At 39.9% G+C, this 24,098-nt stretch overlaps 2 protein-coding genes across 3 annotated transcripts in view; one reads left to right on the top strand and one right to left on the bottom strand.

Moving 5' to 3' along the window:
- On the top strand, positions 1-22,501 carry PTER (phosphotriesterase related). 2 transcript variants are annotated; one of them, XM_057432740.1, is made up of 6 exons: positions 1-66; positions 10,342-10,777; positions 12,889-13,154; positions 16,578-16,718; positions 20,015-20,221; positions 22,367-22,501. In XM_057432740.1, the coding sequence occupies exons 2-6, from the start codon at positions 10,346-10,348 to the stop codon at positions 22,392-22,394; spliced, it is 1,074 nt and encodes a 357-aa protein (XP_057288723.1). In that variant the 5' UTR covers positions 1-66; positions 10,342-10,345; the 3' UTR covers positions 22,395-22,501. The 2 variants fall into 2 exon arrangements, with proteins under 2 accessions (XP_057288723.1, XP_057288724.1); XM_057432741.1 differs by lacking the exons at positions 1-66; positions 22,367-22,501 and having other exon boundaries at positions 10,230-10,777; positions 20,015-20,853.
- The window catches only part of C1QL3 (complement C1q like 3), an 8,631-nt gene continuing 5,524 nt past the window's right edge, over positions 20,992-24,098 (bottom strand). The window contains exon 2 of the mRNA XM_057432745.1: positions 20,992-23,791. Coding sequence (XP_057288728.1) covers positions 23,612-23,791 — 180 coding nt within the window. The 3' untranslated portion in view covers positions 20,992-23,611. The remainder of the gene's footprint in view (positions 23,792-24,098) is intronic.

Consider the following 24,098-nt stretch of genomic DNA (forward strand, 5'->3'; position numbering starts at 1 on the left):
CTGGCTGCCAGTCGGAGAGCACTGCCGCGGGGCTGACGTGCTGCCGGCGGAGGGTCCTGCCGCGGGGTGAGCGACTGGCGCGGCGGGACCTCGGGGCGCGTCTCCTAAGCCTGCCAAGGCCCAGACCCCGTCCCAAGGTTGCCCTTAATGCCCTCGGACTGACAAGCGCCCGGGCCTAGCAAATCCGCTGGAGTTGGGGAGCAAGAGCTGTTTCCACCCCTTCCTTCGGCTGCCGGCCCAGGGAGGGGGGCCTGAGGCGGGCAGGGCAGCGAGCAGCCACCGCGGTGACGGCCGCGAGTCCCCTTCCTGCGGAGCCGGGGCCGCGTCGGGCCCTGCGGCTGAGGCGGGCGGGCCGACGCTGCGGGGCCGGAAGCGCAGGGCTGGGAGCCGGGGGCGCGGGTCCCGCCGCTCCGGAGGGTAAGGGCGCTGTTGGGCGCCCGGCCCTGCCGAGTGCAGCCCCGACGGAGGGTCCCCCTGGCCTGAGCGGACGAGGGAGGAGACAGCGGCCGGGAGAGCGGCGCTGGGTCGGGCAGGGCTTCTGCAGGGCCACCCGCGGTGGTGAACACCTCTTCCGTTCTAGACGTGCGTTTCACAGGGTCTGATGGCTATTGCCAGCAAAGCAAGCCGCGGGCTCGGGCGGGCTTCACTGTGCGAGGGCAGCTGTGCTGCTATTATTAGTGCTGGTATTTAATACTTGTAGAGTCATAGCAAGTTAAATATTGGAACTACGTCCTCTTGGTAGTCTTCTCCCGTTAGTCCCTGAAAGTGGCTCCGTGAAGGAACAAATGCCTCAATCCAAAACTGGGACCGTCACCAAAGCCTGCCTTCAGCTGTCTCTCCATCTGGAAGCACCCGCAGCCCTCTGCAAGATGTTTCCGAAGTTGCTGAAGCTTGACAAAGCCCAACAGCATAGCTCCAGACTTGCCTGTGAGCCTCACTTGGATCCATACACCAGGCATTTTCTCCCTGGTCTGAGGGATGCTGCCCTTTACAAGATGCAGTGCGGCAGACGCTCTGGTTTCTCTTCCCCTTGCCCTGGTTTGGTGAGCTGCAGAGAGGCGTCCTGGTTCTGAGTGGAGGAGGTTCGGGTCCCCTCTGCCGGGTGTGCTTTGGCAACCCCTCTGCAGCAGGTCTTGTGCTGTAGTGAACTTGGTCCCAGGTTGAAGCGTACAAGTCCTGTTGGTGAGGAATTTAGAAAAGCATCTTTTGGCCTAGCAAGTACATGAATTTGTGTATGATCTCTAAGAAACTTGCAGGCATATTTTTTTTTGTGTGTCTTGTTAAGGATGGTGTCTTCTTTATGCTAGACTCTTGTGGTAACTCTGGAATGAAACACATTTTTAGCCGGAGGTCACTTGCTTTTGGAAAATTGTGTTTTTGCTTGTCTGGAATTCCTTTGTGCTTTATACTGGATACATTATTCATCGTCCTCTGTTGTAATATGTTCTGTAGTCTTTAAAGGTTGTTGCCTTCTTTCCGCTGGGGGCTATGTTTCAGTGATGGGTGAAACGATGGTTCTAAGAGGTAGTTTTGTATCATTTTGTCAGGTACTTTGGGTCTGTTATATGAAAGACTACATAAGTGTCATTTATTATTATGAATGCCTCTCACGTTTTGGAATTTAACAGACATAATGTTTGCCATCATGTCACTATCATCACATTCATTTTTGTAGTTATAATCAAAGGTGGCAACAATGGCATTCAGATGCTTAATTACATTTCATATAGGTGACCAGTGCTAACTTATTAAATGAATGCATGGTGGAGCAGGAACGAGTGTCACTGCTTCCCTCTGTGGTTAAGGAGCCATCACACAGAAAAATCAGTATATAGTGAAGCATATGGCACCAACGGGTTCTGTGTTTGTTAAAGGGTGATTTCTCTCAACATTCTGTGGATTTTATCTCTTATTTCACTGGATAAACATCTAAAATATTTTTTACATATTTCAAAACTTGAAATACTGAACACAGTTCTATTTTTAATAAACTGAAGCTGAGGTTTAAGGTTCTATGAAAACAGAGGAAGGAGACTTCTATTTGCAAGAGACTGGCCACCTGCCTGGTAGGAGAGGATTAGAAATCCATCTAGGTTGTGGAAACCTAAGGTTCAAGTCACTGGTTTATTAAAGGGTAGTTTTTAACTTCGGTCTTCTGTATTTCTGGAGAATATACAAGTCATTGCATTACCAGCTGAATTGGAAGGGAAGGGAGTGTCCCGTCCCCTTAGTTCTAAAAAGAAATTTCATCTTTTTCTCAAAACTGGTAGGGTAGGTTTCCTGCTTTAACATCATTTTCTGGACATGAATTAAAAAGCTTCCTCAGAATTTTCTAAGCAGTGGCCATGTCTTTAGTCTGGTAGTAATATATACATGTGTAATAATCCAAGAAAGTCATCTTATCCTAGCAGTGACTTTGATACGTTTCAAAATTATTTAACTGCTTTGATAAGAAGGAAGTAGGAAGACCACCACCTCCATCTCTTATATGACATCTTTAAGTATATCACAGTTTTTCAGTCAGATCTCAGGAGCATGTAGGATTGTTATTCTGAAACCTTAGTTTTGCATAGAGCTAAAACCGCAGGGTGTTTTTTTCCTGAAGTGACTTCTGTCGAGGACCAAGCAAGAGTGTTATATTACCTACTGAGGTGCTCTCTTTTCCTGCTCTTTCAGGATCTCACCTCATACCTCAAAGTGCAAAAGAAGACTTGTTTTATCCCACAGTTGTCTTTGCCCTGTCTTGACCTTGAGAAGGGCGTATGGTTTCCACTTCCTGAGACAGCAGTAGGGAACAGTCACAATGGAAAGTGTGGAGGTTTTTCTCAACATAATTTTTTTTTTTTGCTGGGTCTTCAGATTGGTTGCTACTTTTGGGATGCGATTTGCAGCAGTGGGAAACTGAATTTGGTTCTATGCATCTAAGCTCATCACTCACTAGTAGAGTGATTTTCTGGAAGTCTCTGCATATTCCAGTTTCTGCAGTCTACAGTCTTGACTGAGGCGCTAGACCCCATTTCCATGCTGTTTTCCACTGTGCAGAGTTTTTCCTGTATCTTCTTGTCCTAGCAAGGCTTGTAGCCTAGAACCTGTGAGAAGCAAATACGATTCTCTTTAGGCTTAAGAATACAAATGTATGTATCCACATGCAGGACCCAGACCATATTTGCATATAGCATAATATGACTTCAGTTCTGATTTCTTTGCCTAAAAACACTATGTGTGCATGTAAAATATAATTAATGTAATGTTGGACCTAGGGGAGAATTTTTATCTGACCTTTTATCTGGAGTAATTTTGGAAGCCGCCCAAAATGTAAAATCCCCTGAAGTTCTTGTAAAGGAGATGTTAATGAAAAAACACCTGTGGGGATGTTGGTCTCAGATCTTTCTGAGGAAGAGAACTTCAATGTGACTTTGCTGGGAAAAGGCTAGATTTTGAAACTGTTATTTACACAGAAATAAGGTAAAATAAAAGTCTGACTATTCTGTTCACAACAGCTGATCTTTAACCAAATTGAAAAAAAAAACAAACCCAAACCTATGCACCGTATTACATGCTAAGTGCTTTAACCTCTGCTTTTGGGCAAATGTACGTGTGCATACATGCTCATGTGCAGATTGTATGTACTTGCTTTGGTCCCAGAGGTATAGCCATTCTGTGAAATCGATTTGAGAGGCTGCACTTTGTTCTGGTGTCGCTGTAAGGAAGAAATCTGTTTTATGTATGTCTGGCTCAAAGCCTAGCTAGAGTAAGAATGTGACCCCCAAACCTCGCAAAGCTGGAAGGTCTATCTGTCTGCCACTAGCTGAGTGACAGAGGGAATACACAGTGAGCATTTTCATTTACCCTTTCAGGTGAACATTTAAAAGCTTTGCTTCTTGCTTGCCAAGATCCTCACCCTCGAGTGTGCTTTTCAGAGGTTCTGAAGGCAGGGAATCAATATACTGGCCATTGACGTATGTGTGGAAGTGCTTAAATTTCTCTTAAAATTTAAGTGACTTTGCTTTTAGGTTGTAGACCATTACCAGTATCACTCAAGCAGCGTAGTTGCTGTGGTATGTATACGTGCATATTTTGCTGGGACTTCTCTTTATCATTGTGGGATTGTATAAGGCTCAGCTAAAGCTCTCCCAGTTTTTTTTCATAGCATGTATTGTGACTTTATATAAAGTTTTGCTTTGGGTATCCCTTTTCACTTCTGTAGTGTCAGGGTATTTTGTTTGCTGGAAATGTGGTGAAAACCAATATTTAGCATTTCTTTTAGCTTGGTTTCTGGAGGAAATGCATGTTTCTGAATGATTTGGGGATCAGAGGAAGGTTGTTGAAGGCCACAGCATTAACCCACTACCCTATCTCTAGAACAGTGTGTTTCAGGAAAAAATGTGGTATAGTACAGAGAGATGATACTTTTAAAATATTTTCCCCAAGAGTTCTCTTGGTTTTTAATCTGTTGGCCAGATTCTGTTGGTAGGTGAGAGATTACACGTATCTGAAATGGTAAGGTTCTTACTTGCTGCATTTTCATGCAGCCACCCAAAGATGGAAAACTGCAGGTGCCCCATTAAGTGAAGAGCTGCAGCAGGTGCAGCAGATGCTTGTATGGTGTTAGGAGATTTAGAAGGAGAGAAGCACTGTGTTACCCTCCTCTCTGAGAAGAGCTTTAGTCAAAACATGAAAGATCTATCGTGTGACATAGATCCTTAGGACACAAAGCATTGCCTCCATGTTGATGCTCATGGAAGTACTAGCATGCCTTTCTCCCCTTAGTACACTTCAGCACTAGGCAAGGGCTCATGCTGTGAAAAGCTGTCATGTTACTCATTTTGCTTTGGGTTTTGTAATTAACAGAGTATGAAGGAAGTGAAAAATGGAAAACAATACACTCCTTCTGAATAGATTAGATTATTTTTCTTGCCGTACTTTTGTGAGTTAGCTTGAAGTTCAGCAAATCATGATAATCTCATAGCTCCAGTATGGGAGAAGAAAAAGAGCAGTGTCACTTCCAGCCACTGTTAATTCTGAAGACAGGGAAGAACAGTGATGACTGTAATGAGAATAATCTGCATCACCTTCAGAGAAGCATATCTTCCCTTTCTGCAGAAGAGACAGTATTTTGCCCAGAAACCTGCATTTTTTCATAGTACTTATACACCATTTCCAAATTCTGTTTTCATGGGCAGAGTAATCCAGAAGCAGTAGGAGATGTGCTATTATCTCATGTAACACAGACAACCAGTGGTGCTGTGAGAGTGCCTGTGAATAGTGTTGTAGGCTGGTGGACACCAGTGTTGGACATTGACACACAGGATGTTGCTGGGCTAAATGACAGGTAAGCCTGTACCTGTCCTGGAGCAGATGCAAGTTCAGTCCTACTGCTGCTCTCACGCTGACAGCTGTGGTGAGCTCTGCTCCACAGCCCTTGTAGCTGCACTTTCCTGACACTACGCCTGAGCAAAAAAGCCAACGTATGAGAAAGCTGGTTTTCAGGCATGTTTGTCCTGTAATTGGCACTTGTGAATACATTTTTTAGAAAGTAAGGTAGATCTGGCACACATCTGTCAGAGAAGTTAGACAGCTTGCTTGTCTGGTGGGATAGAGGAGGAACCGTGCTGGCAGCAGAGTTCCTTTCACCCTGTAAACCTCCTCAGGGTTGGCAGAAGCATGGAAGAAGAGAGAAGGAAGTTCTTTTTTTACATTTTTCCTAACACACTTTCTGCCTCTCCTCTTCCTTTGTCTTGCTAACTCTTTCCTCATCACACAATGTTTGCATGTGGGGAATGGTGAGATAACACGGCATTGACCAACTAATGGTAATTTACTACAGATGTGTCATGTGTTTCTAATTTGGGGCTTCCCATGCTCTGTAGAGGTAGCTCAGAATAGAACTGAATGCTCTTTGAGCATTTCCTCCATCTGTAAGTATATAGCAAATGTGTGCTATGTCACATATTCTGGGACTGCATGGTTATAAAGGAAAGACCCGCTTACAGTGCTCTTCATGCAGCCAAGGCTAAATTGTTCCTAAATAGCAGCTGTGTTTAACTTTTTCTGACTATAATAAATACCTATTGAGCTATTCTTTTTGCTTTTTTTTTGGTAAATTTTTCCCACAGCAATCTGGATTTAGTGTCACTGTAATCTCACTTTGTAATGTAATGGCAATCAAATGATTCCCATGTAAGCCTAGGGAGAATCTATGCTAATACCATTAAAATGTGCTTACTGAATCAAAACAAATGCGGCGTTAGCATGTGGAAACTGTGTTTATGCAATTATAATGTTTCTGCAATATGAGATTACTGTGGGAAGCAGCTAATCCAAACCTAAAGAGACTTCCCATTACGATACCATTAAAATGACACAATGACTGAAGCGCAGGTTTCAGATGGGAAATGCAGGAACACAAATCTTGTCATCAGTATTCAGGCAAAACATCTATTGAACTCAGTGGAGTTTTTACCAGAGTCAGGAATGCAGTACCAGGACCTTTTTAGCAGCAAGTCTCTTTTCTCTTAACAGTACCCCTAGGAAAAACATTTACTTCACCAGTATTTAATGGTTGGCTAATGGCGAGAGTTGTATTTTATGCACCATTTGATTGGTTGTAAAGATTTGTCCACAGTTTATTACAGAAATGTTGAGGTGTATTTTCAAGGCTGTTATGAAATAATACAAGTTTTGGTTATATCTTAAAGCAATTATAATTTAATTTTTATCAAAATATGTAATTTTCAGGAAATACCATTTATTTCTCTGTTTATATGGTACCTGAAGCACGGAAGCCTTGATCTGTGCAGGAATACCATGGCAACACCACAGCATAAATTAGTGATTTCCTAAACCAAAATACCTGTTATTGCCAGGTAAGAGCTACCTATTTATCTTCTGTCATAGGAATCAGCACCTTTCCCCTTCCCTCAGACTGGGCTAGGATTCAGGAAATATAATTCACACATCTTATATAGAACCACCTAAAATACGCTTTTCTTGTCCAGGATGGTTTCTTGGCTCCCTCCATAGTCCTTGGAAGGAGGCTGATACTACAGAAAGTGACTTTTCGTGTCCTATTACAAACATGCAAAATAGGCTGGATGAGTTACCTATGGATATATCTTTCCATCTTGGCTGTGAAAATGCTCTTCTGTAGAAGGCAAACCTCATGTTAGATGGCTAAAGGAGGTGATATGAATTCAGTCCATGATGTATGAAAGAAGGAACTTCCTCAGAAGAAAGTAAAACATGGCATGCCAGTCACTAGTAAAGCACACAAACACTGAATCCTGTACTAACATATACATGCTTAAATTAAGCAGTCCTTGCTGCATTTAAAAGTTGCTTGCACCTAGAATTTGTTTTAAAGACACTAATTAAATTCTGTTTCCATCAGGTGAATATTATTAGGAATAATATATCATTAGAGCATTTAATCAGGGCATGCTGCCTATGTAAATGACAGCAGGAACGATATCAAGATGGTGGTTTTAAAAATTATTCCAGTCACAGGTTGTTGGTTGTCTTTATTTTTCATATTTTTATTAAAAGCTGTGGGTTTCTAAAACTGTGTTAGTAAGCAAGTGCAAACATTAATATTAATCGTATTTTTCATGCAGATAAAATTAGGCCTACTTTAAATGCTGTTAGTGTCAGTTTCTGTTTTTGTGATGCTGCTTGTATTTATAAAAATCCTTGGCCTCAATCAAAAGGTTCAGTACTAGACATTGATTGTGTAAACTCTGTGTGTATGCTATAATCTGAAATCTAGAGTCTAAAAATGAATGGGTTGGTATCTGCTATAAGAAAAACCTTTCACTGGAACTGGTAATTTCAGATCTTCTTTTACTGCTATAAGTCAGGAGATCTGTAGCACCTCAGGCTGTAAGATGATCTCACGCCTGCAACGGTAGGTCTTTTGAGTGGGCAGGCCAGACTAATTGAGGGTAATCTAAATTAGCTGTGTTGGAAAAGAATGAGTGGGAGCAAACGTTGAAAGTCAACTTTTCATTAAAGTAGTAATCTAAAAGTGGGCAAAAATTCACATTCTATTTTTTTAGTAACTGCACTATTAAATAACTAAAAAACTGAAGTGGAAATTTTTTAAGGAAACAAACTGCAATAAATTTGTGTGAAGTTTTAGTAACAGAACTTCAGTACTTACGTATTTGATTATATAACAAAATATTTATATAGGTTTGTTTTCCTAACTTGAATTTGAAATGTGTTTGAAATTCCTGAATGGATTTGAAAATTGCCAATGAACATGGGGAAAGAAAAGCATGTCTGCAATGCAGACAGTAGTTATCACTCTTTATGCTGTCAGGGTTTTACTGAATACCAGCATGTAGATATTTAACGTTTTAAGAAAAAAGGGATGGGGTGAAGCAAATGTAATGCAGTTATCATAGACTTATGTTAGGCTCCTTGCTGTGCATCTAGGAATGACTCAGATCATTGAACTTTCTCCAGAATAGTGGGTTGCTCTATAGAGCGCCAGCTTTGTTCAAGGATGGAATTAATGACTGGGTTGGACAACTTAATTGAATTGCAGCTAGCAGCAGATTCTGACTAAGACAGGTATTTTGCTTTTGATTATTTGCTCAAGAATAATATTTTCTGAAATCATGCACTTCTTAATTTATTTGGCAAAAAATAAATCATTATATTAATCAGCCAGCAGTCTGTTCTGAGAGTAATTATTCTTCTGCCTTCTCAAACAAGTCAACACACTAGTCTAGATAGGAAATTCATAAAAGAACAGTTCTTCCTAAATGTGCTTTTACACAAGACAGTCAGTCCTTTCTCTTTCTTATGGATGGCCAAGTTTCCGTATTAAAATAACTGCCAGCACTCCAGACATCACTAGGCAGGTGATAACTGCCTTTTCCAGGGGCTGAGTCACTTGTACATTGGTACTCTTGAGAATGACTGCTGCTTGTGAGATCAAAGTATCCCCAGAGAGACCTCGATGTTCTTGTGCCCTTTGATATGTAGAGTTCAGTGCCCTTCAGATTTCAGTTTTTCTGGCATCCTGGTAGATTAACTTTAGCAGTTAAAAGGAAAATGTCCTCTGAGGGCATCACCAGTAACAAAACCATATTTATGACATTATTCACTAAAAGGGAGACAGAAATGGGAAAGACCTCTCTCTTTAATCAATAATGCATGCTCTAGTTAGTCCTGTCCTCTGGACATGATTAAACATGTATTTTGTTTCATAACTGATGATTTTGGTTGACTAGGGATTATAACTATATATCCTCAAGCCTTTGCAACTAGCGTCATGAAGATCTAACAAGAACTGGGTAGTCAGGAGTGCCCCCACTCCCCAGTGAGAAACCTCCCCCCAAATCCCAATGGTGAGAGCTGCAGCTAATTCTAACCTTCAGTGAGTCAGGCCAAGCTGGCACAGGGCAGATGCGTTTGACATGAAGCAACTGCAGACAGCAGAGTCAATGTGTGTCTGTCATAACTCATTTCAGATTCTGAGGAAGAGCATTGTTCTGTTCATGTTAAAGATGAATGTATCTTAAAGGCTGAGCCATGTAAATTGTTAGATTAAGGTCTGTTCTTAACTGATGAAATATTTGGCCAATGAAGCTGATGGGAAAATCTCTTTGGCTTCTCGCTGCTGGTTGAGGGCCACCCTGTATCTTCAGCAGCTGTTGTTAGCCTTGGGAGAGTTGTCCTGGGCTGTTCCAGACCTCTACAGTACAGCTGGCAAAACAACCTGAGATCCATTGAAGCTGAAGGAACAGAAGATTGTCCCCATCACTGCATTCCTCATACAGACGGACAGATGAGGTGTCCAAACACAGACAGCTTCCTCGGCATGCGCGGGCTACAGTGTGTCTTGGACGACACAGATGAATAAACTGAATGTACCAGGAATACTCAGCCTTGGTGCTGAGTATGTTCATGGTGGCTCAAGCTGGCAAAATCTGACAGCTGATGTCAAGCAGAGAATCCTAAATGAGCATACAGTGGTTGTTAATTAAATAGGAAACATTTCTCTAATCGTGATACTGACTATAGCGCAATAAGTGATGACGATTTCCTTTGATGATGAGTGTGATATGTTTACATTGCTAGAGTACTGATACAAGCATAGTTAGGTAAAATAAATGTTTTTCACGTTGAGCACTCTACTGGAAGTAGCATTTGAAAACGTTTCAAAACATTTCATTCAGCAAACACACAGAGCTTGTAGGTACATGTGTGTGAGAGAGGAGGGAATTCAGAAATTGTGTAAGAAAGGTTTGCTCTTTCTGAAATGTTCTTTCCTTTCTTCTTCTTTCCCAGACTCTTTTAGAAGCTGATTTTTTTTTTCCCTTTTTGTTGAAGAAAAATGCCTTCCTTGAGCGGGAAAGTACAGACTGTCTTGGGCCCTGTGGAGCCAGACCACCTTGGCTATACATTGACTCATGAACACTTGGCCATGAACTACAGCAGCAGTTTTTTGCCACCTTCTCCAGGCCAAGAGCCTCTGTCTGATGGGCCCATTGAGATGAAGAACTTGTTTTGGATTAAGCAAAATCCCTACAGCCATAAGGAAAACCTTCTTCTGTATCAGGAAACAGATGCTGTGAAGGAGGAGCTGTTGCATTTTAAAGCAGCAGGTGGTGGGACGATTGTGGAAAACACGACTACAGGAATTGGTCGAGATATGAATACTTTGAAGAAACTTGCTGAAGAAACTGGAGTCCATATTATTGCTGGTGCTGGGTTTTATGTGGGTTTTACTCATTCTTCTCAAACACAGGCCATGACAGTGGAGCAGGTAAGTCTTAACCATTGCTTCAGAGTCTCTCTCTTATGAATTATCCCTGGGTAAGTCAAAGTTGGAGAGGAATTCCAGCAAAATGGATGAAATCTAGAAGTTCTCAACATGAAAACCTTGGGAACAGCATTACTGCTTGTGTGTTATACCTGGAACAGCACTATTTGTGTGTCCTGGGATCATTTGTCAGCATTTCCAATTCTTAAGCTCTGTTTGATGAAATTTGTTATAATGCAACAGTAAAGCGGAAATAAAGTACTTCGTCTGTGGGTATCTGATACAGCACCAATTATCCTATTATTTTTACATTTTTTAAGGAAGGAGTATATCCTTTCTGCTGCTTCTGTCTTTTTCTGTTTCTTTGCTTCCCAATGAGACCACCCAGGATTTTTATAAAAAGCGTAAATAATTGTAGTATTTACAGGACAGTTGCAAATCGTTGTTCTGCTCAGGCTGTGTGTTACATCTCTGTTCTCTACCATTTGTCCAGACTTTTCAGGGCAAAGTCTACATCAGATTGTTTGTGTGGTGCCTAAGACAATGTGTTAATAATGACTGAGGTCCCCAGATATTCCTATAGTTATAAATATTCATTCAGCTTTTATTAAGAAAATGTGATGATAGCGAGAAGAGGGAAGGGAACTCTCCAGGGCAGGAGGCTGTGAATGAGATGAACAGAGCTGGGAAAAGGTTTTTAAAATCTGTCACAGTTTACAAATGAGCCAAATTAATTTTAGAAATCAATGGGCGTAACTTGAGCAGGTCTGCCAGCCACAGTGGCCCAGGCTGTGTGGAACAGAACTACTTTTCCTTAATATTCTTCCATTGTTTGAAATTTGATAACAAATAGATTTCTTGGGGCAAAGGTTTCCCTTTTGTATATGGACTGCTGGAGACCCAGAGATGTCCTGTATACAGCAGGTCATCAATATTTAATCTAGTCCAGAAGACAGTTAGTTAGAAAGGGTTGTGCAATGACTGATCCTCGATAACTGGTGGTTCCTTATTTGCCAGTGAATTTGACATGATGATATGTTTTATGATTAGACAAAGACAATTTGAGTATTTTGAGAGATGCTCTTCAGGAGAGAAGTGAATTCTGTATCTGTCTACAGAAATGGTTGGCAGACTGGTTAGACGTGAAGCAGAAGATGCGTAATTATAGGATAAATTATTGGGCAGAAGCCTGCTGTAAACTGTAATACCTTGGGCTGACTTTTTTATATAGATTAAGTATTTACTAATATGTCGTATGAGGCTGTTGAGGAGATAAGTTGTGGAGTAGAGATAAGTTACAGATTAATTTAGTTTTCTGGATTTGCTTGCAAACCTTCCTTCTTCCTTTGCTCACTTTATTCTTCCTTGAAATCATGATTTCTTTAAGATTCAAGGCCAAAGAGTTAGGTGATCATTAGTGCCATTTTGTGCTCTTGGTTCTGAATGTATGATTTAAGATACATGGCCTATTCTGGAAAAGAAAAGCTATAGTTTTTATAGCAAATTGCTTTTATTAGGAGATTCTGATGTCCTGTTTGCCTGTTGATATTTAAAAACAGGCTGATTTTGACCCTGTAAATTTGTCAGCTGAGTTTTGTTCGTGTAGTTCTGGTAAGTCAGGGGAGCTCTTGAGGTTTACATTGGCATTCACACAAGCAAGATTTGCCTGAAACTTGTCTCTTCAGCATCTGGCAGAGATTTCCCTTCTCCATCTGAATGACAAGGTTGCCTTATTCACAAAAAATTGCATTGAATTGTTTCTGAATCTGCTTCAGGACTGTGAGGCACAGATTTAAGAAAAATTAGTCTCAGCCTAAATCAGTATTCAAATTACATGTAGACCAGCTTTCTTTTCCTTTCAAACCTGGACAACTGTGTGAGTGGATACTGTTAAATCGATATGCTTCTGTGTTTATTTTGGTCTTAGTGAATGGCTAGCGTAACATTAATTGACAGAAATCAGATTTTAACCACCGTGTTTTCACACACCCAACTGTTAAGTAAGTTCAGAAAGACCTTGGGAGTATAACTAGGAGAGTGTTCATAGCCCAAACTTGATGCTATTTAACACAAATAGTATTAATAACAAAAAATGTCATTTTCCTTTTCTCTAGCTTACAGGCATTATTGTTGATGAGATACTCAATGGAGCGGATGGGACTGACATCAAGTGTGGTGTAGTGGGAGAAATAGGTTGCTCCTGGCCTTTGACTCAGAGTGAACACAGAGTGCTTCAGGCAACAGCGCAGGCTCAGTCACAGCTTGGGTGCCCCATTATCATCCATCCTGGCAGGCACAGCAATTCACCTTTCCAGCTTATCCGCATTCTGCAGGAAGCTGGGGCTGATGCTTCAAAGACAGTCATGTCTCACCTCGACAGGTAAGCAGACTGTTCTACTGTCCTGGCAGTGTTGCTGCAACCCATAGCAGCTGCAAATAGCTAGGTTTCTGTTGTGCACTGGGATCATGGCATGAAGAATTATCTTCAAGTTTACTGACTTAAAAATAACTGCTTATATAGAGCTTCATCAGCTTCCAGCTCTTCAGTCAGGATCATCTGTGAGATTCACATTGATACAGAGATTTTGGTGGTTTTAATGCTCTCTTTGAAGGCCTGGAGCAAGATTAGGACTAACTGTAGCCGCATTAAAAAAAAAAATGGAATTCCATTATTTCATGTCCGTGCACAAAAGCATTAGAAATTGATCCCCTTTCACCAAATTGGGTGGGAAGCTCTGGGCTTCTGGCATTTTTGTAAAACTGGAGCACTCTTAAGGGCCTACCGAAATCTCACAAAAGCTAATGGAGAACTCCCTGATTTGGCTGGATTCTGTATCAAAGCAGAAGGCAGATCTTTAACGTTCTTCTACCAGCCAGAAGAAATATTGCTTAAAAAGAAAATAGTTGGGGTTTAGATAGTTCTTAGCATTGCCCAGAGAGCTAACTTTTAGTTTCATTGAGAACAAAAACCAGGAGCCTCACATTAGACATGGAGAAGAATTAGGGCGCTTTTCTCTCTTCAGTTTAGAAACACAGCCTCTATTACCAAATCTGTTTTGTGTGACCTTGTGTTGCTCATGGTGAGCTGGAAAATATCCAAGCATTGATCAGTTTGGACAGTTGCTGAATAATGGAGACTGTTTGTGGTCATATGACTCTCAGCAATTGGATTGTTTGCCCTCTGTGTGAGTGTAATACAGGCAAGAGAACTGTGCACCAAATTCCTAACAGATACAGGCTCTAACAGCTTGCAAATAAAGCTACAGGTGTTTTGTATTCACACAGAGATCAATGTTTTACATGGGAATTTTTGGAGCATAAAATTCAGTATGATGAAATTTTATTTTTATTTGATCATATATGAGCTTACTTTATATATTTACCTGCATTTCATTGTATCTGTAGCTATATTTTTCTCTCCTTTTTAAAGAAAAAATGATTACATAAATCTTTTTACAATAGAGGACTGAGCAAGCTGCCTGTGTCGGTACTTGTGCAGGCATTTTGATACAACATAAACACACAGGTATGGGGTTTTGCCTTTGTATGCTGTTGTAAATCATTGAATTCAGTGATTTATTGGTGGAAAATAGGCAATGTAAGTAGGGAAACAGGCAAAACAGAGGTGCAATTTCACTAACAGCCATTGGTACACAATATGACATTTTCTTACACTCCTTCTATCATTACTTTCACACATTTGGGTTGGCATTTGCTGTAGCATAGTCTCTAAACTACTGTGAAGTTTGGCTGTGCAATGTGCACTTAACATTTTAAGTCTCCTCCAGTGAGAAGAATCCACATGGGAGCATCCCAGTCCCTTAAATGTGAGATAAATTTGTACATAGCTCCATATTTCATGTCTGCTTTGACACAGACAGAATGGTAGTTTTCAGGTGGATTTACAATCAAATGATAAGACTGTTTTTCAGTTTAGCATCTTGGAACAAAAAGTAGCAAGCGTCCTTAGTGAAACTGTAGTGTAGATAAAGGCTGGGAAGCAGAAGCTACTTGGTCTTGGCTTTGCCCATTTCTTAGGGGCCAAGGTTATAAAGGTATCTTGGTAGATATCAACATACATTCACTTGAGCAACTTTTGTTAGAAGACTCACAGCAACTGTTACGAATGCTTAGTAATGGTTTGATGGGTGTCCCTCTGGTGTTGTGTGGATGAGGTCCAAAGTACAGGATGTTTCCCTGTGTGCCATCTCCTTTCCCATGCATTCAGGGCTGCTCAGGAACGTTGCTGCCCAAACACCTAATTCTAGCACAGATATTTAGGAGTTCCAGCTGGTAACTGTTGCTGCTGCTACATCCATGTGGTTTACAAGGGGATCCAATGGATGATGAAATTACTCTCTCCTGCTCTTTGTTGGGTCAGAGCACCCAAAAGCACAACACCAGCAATAGTTTTAAAAAGACGCTTTTCTGGCTCTGATTCTGAGATGCATCATTGTGAGGGTTTTGACACCTGCACAGGATTGAATACTCTTGGCTACCATCTTCATGTGAACTGAGCAGGGCTGGATCTAAAATAACTCATTCTTTTGCTCTGCACTTTGAGAACTCATTTGGTGATAAATGTTCAATCTCTGTAAACTGTGACATTTATTTTAAAATAATGCTTTTTTATTAATTACAGTTGGCAAATTTTAGACTCCCGCTGATGGCAGGTTTGTTTCAACAAGAGTTTCTCTCTCAGCCCATCTGTTCCTCCTACTTGGCCCTGTTGTAAAGTCATAATATTGAGATTGTGACATCAGCCATTTCCATGGCAACAGACTGTGATGTCATTGTAGAGGGTAGAATTACTTTGTGTCATCAATATCTGCAGTAATAAACCTAACAACTGCCCTTTTGGTTAACTGTGCTATTCTTGTGGACATGTGTTTATTCCCTAGATGAAAAAAATTGTACTTTGGTTATAAAGATAAAATTATAATGTATCATTTGAGGGGTTTTGTTCTGGGATTTTTTTGGTTGTTTTTTTTTTTTTTGGATAGCTTATACTCTTGGCAAAAATGTTTCCAAGGAAAAAAGATATATTCCAGAGAGCTCTTACTTCAGTTGCCATTCTTTCCCATGTGAGTGACAGGTTTTAGTAGCTTTGTTTCTCTTTGTTCCTTCACTTTTCAGATCTGCTGCAAAGCCCAAGTTCCAGGTACTCACAGTGCCATTATGTATTTTGGTGAGAACATTTCCTTAAAGCATTCTGGCCAGATCCCCTTGCAGACAATGATATATTGCTGTTTTAATGACAATCTAGAAACGTCAGTGTACAGAATAGAAACTAAAGACAAAGTTGTGTATTACTGGTGTGTGATAGATGAAATGAGCCCTGGATATAGCTGTCTCCTGTAACTTTTTTGAGAAAGTAAATCTGTCTTCTGTAACTAATCCATTGTCTTTCTTAAATGTCTCTATGAATTAACCTCCTCCTTAAATGTCCTTCCTTGCTAGGTTGTCTATTGAGAGGGTTAGTGATATCAAAAGTAAGTAACTTTCCTGTTTCCATTTAAAGATTATCATAAATGTTTTCATTATTTCATGGGGGAAGAATTGGGTTTGTTTTGGTTTATTTTGTTTTAATGCATGAAGTCCCAGATGGAGGTGAAAGGTGTATGAGCTTAAGTTGCATGTGTCAAACAGGAGTCCTGTTTTCCAAAAAGGTGAACTACATCTTAGATTATTGGTTTTGTTTCTTGAAGTAGGAAGCCACAAAATACCTATCCTCTTTTTTCTTCCTGTTATAATGATTTTTTCTTCCCTTTACAATGCTGACTTTGTTTTATATGTTCCTCAGGACCATATTTGATAAAAAGAAACTTCTGGAATTTGCTGACCTTGGGTGCTATTTAGAGTATGACCTATTTGGTACAGAATTTCTTCATTACCACTTCCACCCTGAGATTGACATGCCGAGCGACAATGACAGAATTACAAGGTATCTGCTTCCATGCAGTTTAAGCTATAGCATTGCCATTGACAAATGAATATTATTGGCACTTGTTTTAAGGCTGTCACAGTGATTCTGCTTGCTGTTCAAAATTACCTTTCTTCATATTAAAATAATGACAGTTTTCCCCTGCTGCTGGCACATCATTAGAGCAGCATGTATAATTTCTTCTGTCTGCAAAGGAAGATGTAGAATCATAGTGTTGTGGAAAGTTACTTGAGAAGATCAAGAGCTTTTTTCACTTCATTCTCTGTCCTAATTCTGTGCTGATCTGGTTGAATTTTATCATTTACTGCATTTATATAGTCGGTAAAAAAGGTTGGAGATACTGGATTCGTGTTAAGGTTTGGCTTTTATTTGAAACACAGTATTGGAAAGCTAGTCCTGCTGCCAAGCATCATCTGAGCCTGTTACATCTCCTCACAAATGCAGTAAACCAGCAGAGCACATTGGTTGTCCTAGGTAGATTTGTGCTTCCATCCTGAAAACCACACTGTTTTTCTTCCAGGCACTTTACCATCTCTCCTTCCCCTCTCCTTTTGCCCTTTCTCTCTTTCAAAAGGTGTAATTCCCATCTCCTCAGCACTCCTATGCTCCTCACACTCACAATGTGAAAATATTGGCCCCACTGGCAGGATACCTCTTCCCTGCTGCTTGTCAGCCCATGCAGTCTCAGCTCAGCTGCACAGCAAATCTGTTGTGCTGTGCTAACACAAGGTATTGCCAAGGAGATGCACTCCTTGCAGAAACTGTAAGAGAGAAGGTAGGATCAGCTGGGAATGGGCATCTCACTCCTTCCACGCTGGAGGTGGGAGCCTCCTCTGCTGTTTGTCCACAATGTTCGTGTGCAGTGAAGTGGCAGGTTTCTGAGGGTGGGCTGCCATCCTGCCTGTGTCTTTTTTTTCCTTTCAGAATTCCTTGATTGGAAACATTTGGTGATCCTTGATCACTAATTAAGTAACTTTTCAGCTTTCACTTACATTTCAGACACAGCTTCCCTCCCCCTCATTGTCATATTAACCTCAAAACTAATCTTCTCTGTTTTCAGACTGTTCTCTTCTTAAGAAGGTGTCATGGTTACTATTCCACTTACTGCCAAGTGTTTGCTGCTGCTTTTCACAGGAGAAATCCTATCTCTGTCTTAACAGGGCTCTGAGTCTTGCACTTGGTATTTTAAACTGTTGCACCAAATACACCATTTTCACATTTAGAATGGGTAAAGCTGCTCCTCTCCCCTGTGCCTCCCCCCCTTTCCTGTGCCATGGGAGGTCAGCGTGTGCACAGGGCTGTGAGGAGTGTGTGTAGAAGAATGGGGTATGCCGTGGTTAGCAAGTGTTTGTTCAACCATGGCAAAGTTTTCATTCCATCCATGATACTTGTTCAGCCATTGATGTCTCTCCTTCAGCTTTCTGGCATTTGAGTATCTGTTGCAGCAGGCTGTTGATAGGAAGAAAACAGAAAAAGTGTTCTGATTGTATGGTGTGAGTATGCGCATTTGAGTTAGATGTGCCATTAAATGGGTTTTGCTGGGCTTTTGATGTATCCACACTGGATATAGGATGACAGTGGCAATCATCTCCTTAGGGTTTGGTTTTTGTCAAAACTGCACCAGAGAAGTGGAAGTCAAATAGACATTAAATATGTTGATGAAAATACTGAAGAGAAAATATATATTTGGGTCTTGTCTATTCAAAACGTAAACTCCTGTAGTCGTGCCATACGTACTCAAACACAGTTTAGCCATGTGTGTACTTCCATATTTTTGCTGCAGCCTACTGTCAATGCAAGTAAAAGAACTGATTTTTTTCAGGGGCAGTTTTTCCTTGAGTCAGAAGCAAGTACTAACAAAACTTACAATAATGAGCAAAAAGCAAGAATGAGTACGGGATATAAAGGACCATATGCTTCCCAGCCCCTGAAATTCATCCAGACATGAAGGGAGATGATTCTAAGATGTTTGGTCTGCAAAAAACTTAGTCACTCCAGTGTCATTGTTCTTACTCTCTGGTTGGCTTGTGGTCTGTCTGAATTTTAGGCTGGAAAAGATACTTGTGATGTTGTAATACAACAGTATACATAGTGCTGTGCACTAAAAAGCACAGCTTATGGTAGGTTTTTGGAAGATGCTCATATTTTACCAAGTTCTATCTTACTTGCCTTTTTCCTGCTGCCCATATTGATTTGATCCTGCTGCATGTATCTCCTCATAACTAATTGTAATAAAACCTGACAGTAAGGGCTTTCAGATACGGTGTAGTTCCTTATAAAACTGGTATTTGCTTTCTTGCTGTTCAAAGCACAGTCAGGAAGTTAAGAATTAGAATTTCACAGTGCTGGCAAATAATAGAGTTGGGTGCCTTCATGAGGAGCAAGCACTTCCTAGGTCCGGTCTGTCCATCTCTGCATTAAATGCTGCAACCTACTGCCGAACTAAACTGAAGCCTAGTGGGAAACATAACAGTCATGCAGAACAGGAGTTTAGACACCCACTGAATAAATTTTAAAGAGTGAGCAGAGCAAAGGATTAAGTTTACCAGGGTGAAAAGTGGAACAGAAGGGCTTGTGGCGGGCTTGCTACAAGGCAGTGACCAGACGGATTACTTCTTTTTCCAAGCTGACTTGTCATTTTTCCAAGTCCTTTTTGGCTGGGCTGTTGTACTAACTCCTCTCATTTCCTGACAGATGCACTGTGCAACACCTGTCTTATCTTCTTTAACAAACATCTTTGAAACATGTTTGTATGATAACTGTCTATATGGAATGTTTGCTAAATGGGAATTAACTAAAGATATGGAAGTATTTGTGTGATTGAGCTGGGCTTCTCAAAGGACCTGTCACACACAGAGTCTGGTCATTAACAAATGTAATGGGACTAGCGCTGTGAGAGCAGCAAGAATTAACCTGCTGAGAAGTTTATGTAGCAAGTTACTACTTACTTGTGTATGTAAAACCCATGTCTCGTGCTTCGTGATGCTGAAGCTCTTGAATTCCTCCACGGACTTAATGGGGCTGGGAATGCAAAGTCATGTACCAACTGCAAAGTGTTTCCTTTCTCCATTTTGAGATGTGGTGGTATGTTTCCAGAGGTGTTTGGGGTTTTTTCAGTCAATAAATTACGTGTTTTATTTTCAATTGCATATAAGGAATATGTCTTCTGAGTAGCTGAAAATAAGTATTTCCATTATTATACAGTCCAGCAATGAGGAAAAAGAGTAAATCCTGCTCAGTTCTATGCTGTTGCAGTGGGAGCCTTTCACTGACAGGTATGCTTTTTACTTTTGCAGGATTCGTATGCTGGTCGATGAAGGCTATGAAGACAGAATTCTGATTGCTCATGATGTGCATACTAAGAATAGGTTGATGAAATATGGAGGCCATGGATATTCACATATCCTTAAAAATATAATTCCTAAAATGCTAATTAGAGGCATATCCCAAGACAAAATTGATAAAATACTCCTAGCGAATCCAAAGCGGTGGCTGACTTTTAAGTAAGAATAATGAATAAACATTCCTATTTTATAAGGAACCTTGATAAAATTCACGTTTGTTTCAGGAGAGCAGTCATTTTAAAACATGGTTCTTTTCAGAGAAGCTGGAAGTTACTAGTTAGATGTGAACAAACTGATTATGATTTTTCTCTTTAATGAGAAAAACTAATATATATCCTCTCTGCATTTTCTCCTTCTTAGAAGTCTGTCCATGAATAATTTACTGGATATGAGCCTACCTGCAAAATCTTTTCTACTGAAATTTTAAAATGATTGTTTCTACAGGGTAATCTAATACTACTATTAAATGTTACCCAAAGTATTATTGAAGATGCATCATCTGGACTTTGAAGGAAATTAGAGTTTTCAATTAAATTCTCCTTCTCCAGGGGGGCGATTTTAATCCTTGTAATATTGACAATGTTCTAATTATCCTTACATTCTTTAAATAATGCTTGCTAAAAGATCTGTGACTTCTGTGTAGCTTCCACAGACAACAGAAGGCAAAAAGAATCTCAAGTAATTCTAAAATGATATTGTTTCTTTCTAGTTTATCAACTTATTTTTAACTGAGAGTGCAAAAATCACGTGGAAAATATATTTTTGAATAAAGCAATTTGATGACTTCTTAAGCTATGTGTGTTATTGTGGATGTCTTCTTTTAATTGAACCAATTTTTTATCCTGAACTTTTGGCATCTCACAACGATCATGTGAAACGTCTCGCAGACCAGCTTCTCTTTTGTAAGGAGGCAACACCAAAAGTCAAAATGTATTACATAATACAGTTTTAATGAGTTGTAATAGTTATAACAAAGGTTGTGATATAAGTCTTTACAAATCAGTATATCAAGATATGATGAAAAAGGAAGAAATGTTTGCCTTCTATGTGTTTTTCACATAAAGTGTGTTCTTTGCTCTTGTCTAACTTTAACCAGGGCAGGTGATTTATCCAAAAAATGGTCTTATGCAGTAGCAGTGGTAGCCTCATTTCAAAAACTTCTTCAACTTGGACCATATCATCTGGTAGTATTACACTTTTCCAATAGATACCTTAGTAAATGCACATTGCAAGCTGTAAATGATCTCTAGCGTGCTACGCTACTGTTGAATACTATGTAAAGAATCTGTAGCTACACTGCTGTTGTGAGTGTACTAACCAGTGAAAGCAGCCACGGAGCGAACAGACCTGAAGTCTGTTACACATCTGTTAATAAAATACATTACCTTGTAGGAAAAAAAACAACCCAGGAACAATCACTGCAATGTACGGGTATAGGTTGGCACTTTGTCATAAAGTAAAAGTGTTACCAGCCTGGTGAGATAATAAACAAGGAATTGGCAGCACAATGTCCCTTTATAAATCCTAGCTGAGTTAGACTGGATCTGTCAGCCTAGACTAACTCAATACTTGTTTTGAATTGGACAAGTCAAAACAGGAAGAGTAACACTTTCTGTTTAAAATAAGCTTAACTCGTTCAAACAAGAGATTTTCTGAGAGATTCATAAAACCTTTTACTGAGCAGCCAGCATCAGAGAGCTTTTTTGTCACAGTGGCAGACACATTCAGCATCTTAGTACAGATAAATCTGAGTCTGTACCCTTAGTATATTAGACAGGGTTGCTTTTGGCAAAGTACATGAAACAGAAATGCTGGGGGTAGCTTCTATTACTCTTTAAGAAGTTATGAAAATGTTACCTTCATTTTGCCAAAATGTTAAGCAACATAACCAACTGTGCTAAGGAGCTTATTAATTATCCTGCTATAATAATTTCGGTTTAGAATGAGATCTGCAAGTTTTAACCTGAGAGAAATAGACTGCCTCCCCTCCCCAAACCAAACCAAATAATAAATCCGTTTTCTGAATAAAAATACTCTATGGACATTACTGGTATTAACTGATTTTAAAGCATTTTTATAACTATGCAACTCATAATGCCTGTGTTTAGTTTAATTCTCCAAGCCATTAATCCTTTCTATGGATTAAACTTTGAGACTTTATATATATCTATATATATATTTATATGACTGAGAAAAATAGGTTTTAATACACACTTTTTTTTTTTTTGCATGTAAATATCTGCTTCTTTCTTTGCATATGTGTTATCATTTTTGGTAATATGCTTATTTGTGTCCATTTCATAGGCACACCTTACTACAAACCGGTAACTAGCTACCATGGAAAAGGTCTGTGTGACAGCATTTTCTCACACGTCAGATCTCCCATTCTTCCTTTGTAGGAATAAGCCCACTAACATCAGTGAGACAAGACACCTAAGACAAGTAATGTTTTGACCCATTATACTCCTGCGAAATTCTAGTTGAACGTCTGCAGTATGTTAAGTCATAAATATTTTATTAGAAATTGTACCCAAGTACAGACTAAGCGCTAAAAGACTAATGACAACTAATTGCTGCAAAGGAAACACTCTACCTTAGTCTGAGGATGTGGATGCCAGCCTTGCTAAATATTTACACTACTAACCATCAGGAATGGGCCTGTAAGAATTGTCTAAATATATATATTTACATGTTTACAATTTAAAGGCCAAATCATCTTTTTTTCCACTAATATCAATGGGAGTTTCGCCATTGGCTTTGGTGGAATCAGGGATTTGGTCCAATAGAATAGTTCATATTCTATTTTATATAGCTGTATTTTTCAGGAAGTAAGAAAAAGGAAAGGTTTCTTCTATCCCTTTTCTTTTAGAACACAGTTAAGGGGAAAACAAAATTTAAACAACTCCACTGGGTTGATTTGATGTCAAAAGTCTAATGTAAACCTACAAAGCAGGAACATCGAGTTAAGGCTTGAAGCTGATTAATTTCTAGTTTTATGTAGAAGGATAAGAGAAGTACAAGTGAAACAATTCCTTTGGAGAGAGAAAGCGTATTTTGATTACCCCTTCCTTTTATTGGAAAATCATTCCTTATCACACTACGAGTGGACTCCAAGCATCATTGTTAGCAAGTAAGTCACAAGAACCAAAGCTGAAGTATGGATAAAGCAGCAAGATCATAACACATCAAAGTATCATATACATTGAAAAAATACCTCAGCGTCCTTAGGTGGTGTTTTATTTTTCTATAAAAATTTGCTCTATGTAGGACTTCATTCACATGGACACTGACAATGAGGAAGTATTTGCTTTGGCGGTACTGGATCGCACATCTGTTTAACTTGTTTTGCAATTTTTTAACATAAGGTTTCTCTGTGTTGTACAGATGTGAATCAGGTAGCATTCGACTTTCCCCCCCCCCGCTAGTGAGGTGCTCGATGGTCTCTCTCTGCTGGGGTGCTTGTTTCATTGACTTTTGCCACGCAAATCCATTGCTTAGAAGAGCAAGCTTCATTTTTGGACTGGTTTGGTGGGTCTGTTTTACTCATTATCAGTCAGCATAAATAATAAATCCAGAAAATGTGCTGTATTTGTTGTTGTTTCCTCCATGTGCTTTTCCTCCATCTAATTTAATGTAAACTTCATCTCCTGGCTCCAAATGAAGAACCACGCTGTTACTGGCATAGTCGTAGTTCTGATCAGCATCCTGAGCAATCGCACTAGCTCGAACCTACATAAAATACATAATGAGTGGTTAAGAAAACTCGGATAATTCTTCCTGCATGGTGAAATTAAAGCATATCTTCAAATGTTTTATTCAGCATGCACAAGTTGCCACATTAAATGCCTGGCAACATATACTGTAGTTCTTTCCTACGGTTATTGCTTATTTTCTCCTATAAAACAACCTCTGAAATGAAAGCAGTAACTAAGAACTATCCTTTCTCAGTCATCTTATTAATACACAACCACCACCTGCACTCCTGTAGATGTTTGGAGACTTTTTAAATACACGCGGAATAACAGCTGGAGTTGGG

The sequence above is a fragment of the Pezoporus wallicus genome, unplaced genomic scaffold (genome assembly GCF_028554395.1).
Source record: "Pezoporus wallicus isolate ANWC-B61680 ecotype Strahan unplaced genomic scaffold, APGP_CSIRO_Pwel_v1 scaffold_2584, whole genome shotgun sequence".
NCBI lineage: Eukaryota > Metazoa > Chordata > Aves > Psittaciformes > Psittacidae > Pezoporus > Pezoporus wallicus.

Excerpts from the sequence above, each read along its gene's own strand:
- PTER (XM_057432740.1), top strand. The coding sequence starts at position 10,346 with ATGCCTTCCTTGAGCGGGAAAGTACAGACTGTCTTGGGCCCTGTGGAG. Across the intron at positions 16,719-20,014 it reads GACAATGACAGAATTACAAG|GATTCGTATGCTGGTCGATG; the intron begins GTATCTGCTTCC and ends TTACTTTTGCAG. Across the intron at positions 20,222-22,366 it reads AAGCGGTGGCTGACTTTTAA|GCACACCTTACTACAAACCG; the intron begins GTAAGAATAATG and ends TCCATTTCATAG.